Here is a 10,484-nt window from a genome sequence, read left to right as displayed (position 1 = left end):
ATGATTAGTAGGGACTAATAAATAGTTGCTAGCTTATGCTAAAATTCTGCTCTCATTAATTTCTGAATATGGAAGGTCTTTTCCCAATTGAAATAATCCACACAGGGAGAAGCCAGTTTTCCTTTCGTTCGATCTTCAGTTTGGGACATAGAAGCAAATGGCAGATCCACCTTCTGGTTGGGTCCTGGGCTAGAATTGAAAGAAATTAGGTTCTCTATCAGCCACCTGGCAGAGCTAATAAGAGGGTAAGTCACTGCTCGAGATGTTCTGGCTGTGACAGGGCAGATGGGAATGGAATCAGTGACTTCTGGGAAGAGATGAGAGATTTTGGAAGAGGGTGGTATGATGACAGAGCAGGAAAATCCCAGAAATAGCCGGCCAGTAGTGGTCTGAAATGGCTTTCCATTTTAAAATGGACTGGGCCTGTTTGGAACAGTCACATCCAAGAGTCACTGATTCTTACTGAAAGTTGAGGAGATGGCAGATTTACCACAGACACTGTCACCTGCAGTAAAAATGATAGGGGATTTCAAATGAAAATTAAAATGTATCTTGAAAAACACTGCCGTGTAGTGAGTAAGCACAATGGAACAAGAGGAGGCCATTCATCCCCTCAAGCCTTTTCCAGTTTGATTATTGTTAATCTCTGACTTGATTCCTCCTTTGTTCATTAGCCTTTAATGGCTTTTCTCTAGCAATTCCCTTTTCCTTGTTCTAAGGAGGTAGTGATGCAGTGACACGACAACCAAGAACGCATTGTCACCAACACCACAAAAGCTGCTAACTTTAAAATACACCATCCTTTCATCGTACTGGGTCGATATGCTAGAATTCCTTCCCTTCCAACATTGCTGGCATGTCAACAGCATGAAGACTGAAGTGATTCATAGACAACAGGCTCACCAACACCTTCAACTGGGTAGTAGGAACAGGAACTGCAATAGATGCTGGTCTTGAAAGCAATGCCTACGTCTCCAGAAAGAAGGCAAAGCAATGTACAGATAAACCACTTCCCAAAGAGCCCCAATGACACTACTGTCCACACTTCACTGTATCCAATCATACCAGGTCATCTCAAATGTTTACCAGATTCATGACAAATTCCTGGAGAAGGTTTCTCGAGCTTCCTGAGAAATAAGTGAAGGAAAGTGAGGATCCAGGTCTGAGGAATATTGATGTGCACTCGACCCTCCACAACCAGCTGACAAATCACCTCAAATGATCGAACTCAAGCCTCTAGAGAAGGACAGAATTGAAGCACATTTGCTTGACTCTCAGGGTTTGAACGTGAAATAGAAACTGTCTGACAAGCCAATGCCAGAAAATAAAAAGATTATTCACATTCAAGGCCTGAGAGAAGGTTTCAGATAATGTCAAACCTTGAATTGAGCAGTTAACATGAGACGGGCTTGAAATTTCTACCTGATGAGTACCATTTAGGAATTGCTGAATTCATGGAGTTGTTGACCCAGCCAACCCTGTTTCATCACCAATAGCAGCAAATCCTGACTATTGTGATGTCATGTCACAATTGATCACACTCTTAACTTATTCTGAGGTTCAGAATTAACAGAACCATGTAGTCCAACATGTCTTATAGTTTACTGTCTGCAGTCAGTTACATTGACCCGAATCTATGCCTTGAATTTTCTTTATTCATTCACGTGATTTATTTATTTCTCATCCGTAATTATTGTTGAGAAGATGTTGTTGAGCGATCCTCTTGAATCACTGCATGTTGTAAGTGCACTCACAATGCTGTTCAGGAGTGAGTTCCAGGGCTTTTCTGGATGATATGGAACTCCTTGAGTGTTGATGCAGTTCTACCTGCCCAGACAAATGAGGTATCACACATCTGACTTGTCCCTTGCAGATGATGGACAGACTCTGGGGAGTCAGGAGGTGAATTCGTCACTGCGGGATGTCTAGCCTCTTGACCTGCTCCTGTAACCAAAGTATTTACATGGGGAGTCCAATTCAATTTATGGTAACTCCAGGATGTTCACATTGGGAGAGTCAGTGACAGTAACATTATAAGGAGCTAGTTAGATTCTCATTTATTGAAGATGGTCATTGCCTGGCATTTGAGCAGCTTAAATATTTGCAAGCTACTTCATCACTGACCATTCTCTTCCACACCCCCCCCCCTACCCCCCCCCCCACCCCCCACCACCCCCCCCACCCCCCCCACCCCCACCCCCCACCATTATAAGGTCAGGAGTGGGGATATTTGCTGATGGTTGTACGATGTTCAGTACCATTCGTGGCTCCTCAGATATTGAAGCAGTCCATTTTCAAATGGATCAAGATCTGGAGAACAAAAACAAAAGAACTGCAGATGCTGTAAATCGGAAACAAAACTAGAAATTGCTGGAAAAGTTCAGCAGGTCTGGCAGCATCTGTGGAAATAAATCAGTTAACATTTTAGGTTGACTGACCCTTCCTTAGAACAGATGATAACTAGGAAAATATTGACTTATAAGCAGAAGATAGGGTTGGGGGAGGGGGTAAGGTATAAATGATAAGTGGGGATGGAGCCCAAAAATAGAGAACAGATGGACAGATAAAGGAGTGGATAATGATCTGGCTAGGAGGGTGAACAGCTGTTAATGTTAGCGGCTTTCAATAGGTTGTGTGTCATCGCAGACTGTGATAACAAGGCCTGATGTGTGGGGGTCGGGGTAAGGACATGGGAGAGCTCAATCTCTAAAGATATTGAACTTGATATTGAGTCCGGAAAGCTGCAGGGTCCCCAAGTGGAAAATGAGGTGCTGTTCTTTTAACTTGCATTGAGCTTCACTGGAGCACTCAGCAAACCTGAGACAGAGATGTTGGCCAGGGAACAGGGTGGTGTGCTGGATGTTCAGGATCTTTTTTGTGGACACAGTGCAAGTGTTTTGTGAAGCAGTCACCCAGTCTATGCTTCATGTCCCTTTGTTGAAGTGTAGGCATTCTCGGTATCTAAGGGCCCAAAGACACCTTCCTGGTGAAGCAGTGCTTTACCTGCACTTCACACAATCTGGTCTACTGCGTTCGCTGCTCACAGTTTGATCTCTCCTTCAGCACATGGACAGCAATGGCATAAGAAGGCAGCTCACCACCGCCTTGTCCAAAGCAATTGGAGATGGGCAACACTGCTGGCCAAGTCAATGTCAGTTAGCTCAGCTGGCCAGTTTGCAATGTAGAGTGATGGTAACAGTGTGGGTTCAAGTCCCATACCACTGAGATTACCATGAAGGACTCTCCTTCTCAACCTCTTCCCCTGCCCCCACAGATGTGCCGACCCTCAGGTCAGTAGTTATCGCTCTCTAATGAGAGAGTAGCCCAACAGTGATTTTACATTTATCCTGTGAATAAACATAAAAAATTCTTGTACTTCACTTTAATAATAAAATAAATAAATAAATAATATATGTTAACCAGAATGTGTCATATAATCTGGTTTATTGAATCATAAATTTACAAAATTTTGTTTATCATGCAGTTACCCAAACCATTTAATCCATAATTGCTCATTATGAGTAACTTACTGAAGCCCTTTATTACCTTATTTCTAGAATATAAAAGCATGCAAAAAATATCCTCTTTTATATTGATACATATTTACAATGTAACATTTGCATCTCTCCCCAAACTGAGAATCATGCGTAAAATATACTCACTATAGTTACTACAATGCACATTCATTATTAACATCCATTAGACACTGCAAACACTAACATTAATAATTCAGGCCGATGTAGTATAGATATAGCAGTGCAGTAGCACAATCAATGAATGACATATTGATGCTCTGAGTGCTTCACAAGGTAAAGGGCTATGGGAAATTCTTTGTAGCAATTCAATTCCACTGATCACAAGGAGAGCAAGTTCTTTTACGTAGCCTCTTGCCTCAGCAGACATGCAAACCAGCCCAATCGCAGAACATTGGTAGCATCAGCAGCTAGTGTTGTATTTCAAAGGGATGCATGTCAACTATTCAACCCTGGTTCACCAGTTCCTGTTTATAGCTTATACAACACAGCGATGGGTTACACACAGATTCACATTATTGATAGGTGCTGCTATATAGATAGATGGAACTTCACACCATATCTGGCGGTTTTCTTATGTTTAACCAGGATGAAATTCTCACTGGATAGTTACTCATATTCAATGTTTGGACAACAAACACAGTGCATTTCTCTGAAACAGTGCTTCCAAACCTAGTTCCCACTGAGACCCCATTTCAAAGCTAGAGAATTACTGCAACCGCTCAATGAGATAGAATCATACAGCATGAAAACAGACCCTTCGGTCCAACTAGACCACGCCGACCATGTTCCCAAACCAAACTAGTCCCATTTGCCTGGGTTTGGCTCATATTCCTCCAAACAGTTCCTATTCGTGTACTTAACCAAATGACTTTTAAATGTTGTAACTGTACCTGCATCCACCATTTTCTCTAGCAGTTCATTCCACATACAAATCACTCTCTGTGCAAAAACGTTGCATCTCTCAGTGTGCATAATAAACCTTTTCAAAAAATTACATATATACACACTTACATAATCCAAACTGTTCTTCAATGATCTTTGCATTTTTATTTGACTTTTTGGCAATAAATCTGTTATTTGTTTTTCACTATGAAACCTGGCTGACTTGTTCTTATCACCTGACCTTGAATGTCACCAACCAAACAGAATTTAAAATTTGTTGTGATCAGCAGAGAACTGTAACTAACTGTTATAGGAAGGATATTATTAAGCTGGAGAAAATTCAGAAGCGATTTACCAGGACGTTGCTGGGAATGGAGAGTTTGAGTTATAAGGAGAGGCTGAATAGACTGGAACTTTTCTCACTGGAGTGTAGGTGGTTGAGAAGTGACTTTATAGAAATGTACAAAATCATGAAGGATAGATAAGATGAATGGCAAATGTATTTTTCCAAGGGCGAGGGATTTCAAGACTATGAAACATATTTTTAAGGTGAGAGGAGAAAGGTTTAAAAAAGACATGAGGGGCAATTTCTTTACAGAGAGAATAGTTTGTGTGTGGAATGGACCTCCAGACGAAGTGGTAGATGTGGGTGCAGTTACAATGTTGAAAAGGCATTTAGATAACTACATGAATAAGAAATGTTTGAAGGATATGGGCCAAGCACAGGCAGGTGAGACAAGTTTAGTTTGGGATTATGGTCGGCATGAACTAGTTGAATTTAAGACTCTCTTTCCATGCTGTATGACTCCATAAAAAAATCTGAAAGAGCAGGGAGCAGGGGTTGAGAGAGAGCAGGGAGTGAGGACTGATAGAGAAAGTGGGGAATGGGGACTGAGAGAGAGCGGGGAGTGGGGACAGAGAGAGAGAGTGGGGAGTGGGGACAGAGAGAGAGAGAGTGGGGAGTGGGGACAGAGAGAGAGAGAGAGCAGGGAGTGGGGACTAAGAGAGAGTGGGGAGTGGGGACAGAGAGAGAGAGAGAGAGCAGGGAGTGGGGACTAAGAGAGAGTGGGGAGTGGGGACAGAGAGAGAGAGCGGGGAGTGGGGACTAAGAGAGAGCAGGGAGTGGGGACTGAGAGAGAGCAGGGGCTTGTTAAAGCAAGAGTACAGTTGTCCCAGAAGAAAAAGTCAGTCAAGCTTGTGAACTTGCAAATGGCATATACTGGTCTGACTCATGTTGTATGTCACAAAATGGAGCTCCAGTACAGTCAGTATGTTCATTTCTAAGTATTACTGTTTTATTTTATTGATGTTCCTCTCTGAGATTATGATTAGGTCAGAGTGACCACTGCTTTATCTGAGCTTGTGAACTTCTAGCTCACAATCCCACTTGGAGAATGTGGCTATAAGGTCTGAGTTGGTGACCAATGATGAACAGGTAGCCTGCAGACTAGTAAGAGTGAGGGTGCAGTGCTACATCTCAATGACCCTATGTGCAGAAATGTCATTACTGCGAGGTAATGCTCAGTTTCCACATATGCTGCCCGCTGCTTTAACCCACTACTTCCACCTCTACCATCTATTCCTAACGATAGTATACACAGAATTGCAGCTTATGATTCTCAGTGGTGATTTTATAAGAGCTACTTGCAACTCTTGGTCAAAGTCTTGCAGGTCACAAAATAATTACGTATCTACTGGACAAATATGTCATGTGCAGGTAATGCACGGTGATGGTAATTATACTCGATGCAACTCTGTTCACAGACAGATATTCAGGGTGGGGAGCGATACCAGCCCTTACTTTAACCCAAGAGATAGTTTGAGGGTAGATTTTCAATAGAAAGCTTAATTTGCAGAGCAAAAAAGTCAATAAATCGCTTTAGAAGTGAGGAAAACATCAATGGTGTTTTCTGGAGCTATGACATTTTACCTGAATGCATCATGACATTACTTATATTGAAGTACCTTGAATGACAATCATCTTAGTGGGAGGCTGTACTTTCTTATTAACCTCATTGGCAAAACATTAATCATTACTGACTAGGGAAACACCACCTGAGTTTAAATACAGCTTCTCTTTCGTGCCTGGTAGCCTGAATGAAAATCTGACCCCACACAATTATAATGCAACCTCAGTAGCTCCTTTGTTTAAGTTGGTCAGTAATGTTTATGAAAAGGTCAATGGATTCATAGAAGTCAAACAGAGTTCTGACAATTAATTTTCGCCCACTCTATTTTCCCTTATCATGATCAGTGCAAACTATTACAATGATAAAGGAATAGAAAGCTTTATTTTAATCTTGAAACTGATTCTTGTACACTCATTTCTTACTACAATTGTGTATGGGCTTGATGAGATCACAATTGGAGTGTTGTGTGCAGTTTTGGTCTCCTCATCTGAGGAGAGATGTTCTGAGTGCAAGAAGACTGATTCCTGGGGTGGCAAAACTGATGTAAGGAAAGAGAGTGGATTGATTTGGACTATATTTAAAAGAGTTTAGAGGAATGGTTGGGGTGGGGGGAGGGCAGAATTTCAGAGAAACCTGTAACATTCTTACAGGATAACTGCATGAAGGATGTGCTTGATCACTGGGGAGTGCAGAACCAAGGGTCACAGTCTATTGATTTGGGGTGGGCCATTTGGGACTCTGATGAGGAGCTGTGGAATTCTCTGTCACAGAACATTGAATGTTTTTAAGGAGTTAAATACAATTCTTCAGGCTAAAGACATCAAAGGGTATGGGGAGAAAGCAGAAAAAGGGTACTGAGTTGGACGATCAGCCATGATCATATTGATAGATTGGGACTTTAAAATGTGTTGCTGGAAAAGCTTATGCCCGAAATGTCGATTCTCCTGTTCCTTGGATGCTGCCTGACCTGCTGCGCTTTTCCAGCAACACATTTTTAAGCTCTGATCTCCAGCATCTGCAGTCCTCACTTTCTCCTAGTTGATTGATTGGGAGTCAATGTGGGTCAGTGAATACAGAGGTGAGCGGGGAATGGGTGAAGTAGTAAAGGTATGGAATTCACTGCCCCGGAGATTAACTTCAGGAACAGCTTTCATCTTGTTTGGGGTTAGTGGGTAAGGGTATCAATATGGTGCAAAGGCCAGTGAAATGGAATTGAGGTGAACATCATTTATGATCTAACTTTCTCAAAGGGATGAATGGCCTTCTGCTTTTCTTCTGTACTATCCTTCGCTCCCTACTCTGGGGTGAGCAGCAATCGAAAACCCCTTGAAGTGTAAGACAGACAATTAAATGTGCTATTTGGTTTCCTCTGGTTGGTACTAAAACCTGTAACAATGACCACCTTCAGAAAACACATCAGTTGCTCTTTTAATTCAGAAGCACACATCACTGACCAATCAAATACATCACTATACCTTAATACTCACCTTTAACAATAAAATTAATTGGTCAAATTTAACATTGATGAACCCAATATTTTAAAGACAACGTTTCACATTTCACATAGCCAACGGTGAATGTAGGATCATATTGACAGATCACAGTAAACATTTTCTCAGGAGATATTTGTTTAAAAATTGGAAACTTAGATGGTCAATGCTAACAGTTGGTACTATGCAACTATAAATCATGTAACCATAGCTGCATGATTATAAACTGTGTTACAATAGGGTGTATTAAGTGCAAAATGTCTAATTGTAAACTGTGTGGCAGAAAACTGTAAACTCTTTTATGTTGTGTGACTGTAAATTGTATAGCTGTATGGTGTGATACTGCGCTCTGCGACCATATGCTATTCCTGCAAACTGCATGAGCCCATGCTTTATGACTGGTGACTGTATGCCACATTACTGCATGTTGTGTGATTGTAAACTTGTCATAGATGCATACTGTATGTTGTGTGCCTGTACACTATATGCTTGTTTCCCATGTGACTGTTATGCCATGTGACTCCATGCAGCTGAAAACTCTGTGGTTGACTCTGAATTGCCCTGTGAAATGGGCTTAGCATGCCACTCAATAACAAGGGGAAACTAGGGATGGACCTTGTCAAAGGCACCAACATTCCATGATAAAATGAAGAATTACAGGCTTCTCCACATGAGCCCTTGAACTCTGACTGGATAAGTGATTGCACAACCCTGGATTAGGCCCAAAACCCTACCGATTATCATGACTGAAATGTCTACCTTTTGCAGATATGTAGCCCTAAGTGAGAGAGCAGGGAATGGTGCCAATCAATCACTGAACAAGCGAAATAATTAAAAGACTAACTTATTTATGGCCATTTACCTGTTACCATGATGCTTGCTTGGTTAATCACTAATGTTATACATTATTAATTAAAGAGTGACTTCAGAGACATTAATCTTTGGAATGTTAAATACCACAGCTCTGAAGTGCCCTGCCAGTAGTGCATTAGTCTGCAGGGAATAAAGGGAAATGTCTGCATTTCGGTTACATAAGACCACAAGGTTTACGACACACAGTTGATACATGTCGGTTGGTAAATGACAAATTGCACAGTCTATCCAAACCAAGTTTCCATGTTATTCTTCACTACAGTGAAAGTACCTGAAGACCCACTGAATGGTTCAATGCAGATGTATGAAACATGGTCATTTGTGGTTGGAATCCAGCAGCCTAACAAAGCCCAACAATAGTTCACATGACAAATGGGCAATGATGGGTTGATTGGATGATAAACAGTCTGATCTTTGACAATACAAACTTGCTATTTACAAACCCTATCTGATGTTTTGCTTGGCAAGGCAATCTGTAAAGCAGGAATCCAAAGTATTTCTCTGTGGTCTTGTTATGTCGACATGGGCTGGATGGCGTGAATCTCTCTTCTTCTCCTCAGATACTTTGGTTGGTGACAGCCGTGAGGAATGACACTTGCAGGTGGAAGTGATTTTTCGTGAGCTGAGCAAAGATAGGTCAAATAGCAGGGTGCGCCAGACCGAACATAGCATGCACATGCTCAGGGCACTCAGGAAATTGCTTCATCCTCGCAAACATCTGGCAGGTCCATCTCCTTCCCTGCGTCCCCATTGCTCTCCTTTCTGCAAGTGGAGAGAAAAGAAATGTACATTCCAGTTCAAATTTTCTCTTAATTTGCACGTGCCGAGTTTGAGGAGGACTCAGTCATGCGTTCCAGCCACAGAGTGTGAAGGTGTGGGGTTCCAATCCCATTTCCAGACAGCCCCAGCAAAGGGAGACCAAAGCTCCCATCTCAGAATACTGGCTTGATTTCCAGGGGGATACATGCCTCAGGCAGGGGTGGAATGGTGAACTTCTCCCCACCAGCTACTCAGTCCATTCTTTGGTGGGGAATGGAGGAATCGTTGTAATGATCTCGCCCTGTGCAAAGATGGATGGGTGACTCAAAAGCCCATTGGATGGATATCAGTGCACAAGGGCTGCCCCGTGCTCCAGGGTAGGAAGGGATGTCTAAGTGAAACAAAGGATGATGAAAGGCTCTCAAATTCAGGTACCCATTGCAACCTCAGACAATCCCTGTTGAGATGTCATGCAGCTAGATGCAAAATCATCGCTGCTCCATCCCAATAACATGCCTCTGTTCCAGATACAGGGGAATCATTGCCAATTCAGCAGGAAGATACATACAACCACCCTTAGTTTGAGTGACAATATCAGTAAGTGGCTGGGCCCAAGCCACCAGCAACTTGGCTAAGTATGCCCAATACATTTTGTTTCAAGGTCTTCCAGCAGAATTCCCAATCCTTCTGCATGGTTCCTCAGCACTCTATATAATGGATACTGGGTGAATGACTATGGAGGATATATGGGGGCATGGAGATTGTATGTGGGATCTGAGGGGTTGAGATGACATGTAAGATGTGAGGGGTCCTGATGTGACTTGTCAGATGCAGCATGAAGGATGCAGTTTAGGGGAACTTTAACTAGGGTTGAAAGTTGAGCTGGTGCAATGGGGAGGGGAGGCAGGCCTGTTAACCAGCCTCCTATACACTCACAATCATCCTGCACCCAGCACACTCATCACTGCACCCCAGCACGCTCATCACCGCATCCCAGCACGCTCATCACCGCACCCCAGCACGCTCATCACTGC

At 42.5% G+C, this 10,484-nt stretch overlaps 1 protein-coding gene across 11 annotated transcripts in view; it reads right to left on the bottom strand.

Moving 5' to 3' along the window:
- Positions 1 to 3,436: 3,436 nt before the first annotated feature.
- camkk1a (calcium/calmodulin-dependent protein kinase kinase 1, alpha a) overlaps positions 3,437 to 10,484 on the bottom strand; it is a 263,571-nt gene continuing 256,523 nt past the window's right edge. For all 11 annotated transcript variants that reach the window (XM_072589306.1, XM_072589312.1, XM_072589304.1 and 8 more), the window contains one exon: positions 3,437 to 9,453. In XM_072589306.1, the coding sequence (XP_072445407.1) occupies positions 9,381 to 9,453 (73 nt within the window). In that variant the 3' untranslated portion in view covers positions 3,437 to 9,380. The remainder of the gene's footprint in view (positions 9,454 to 10,484) is intronic.

The sequence above is a fragment of the Chiloscyllium punctatum genome, chromosome 19 (genome assembly GCF_047496795.1).
Source record: "Chiloscyllium punctatum isolate Juve2018m chromosome 19, sChiPun1.3, whole genome shotgun sequence".
Classification (NCBI taxonomy): domain Eukaryota; kingdom Metazoa; phylum Chordata; class Chondrichthyes; order Orectolobiformes; family Hemiscylliidae; genus Chiloscyllium; species Chiloscyllium punctatum.
This window is presented reverse-complemented; position numbering and strand designations above follow the sequence as displayed.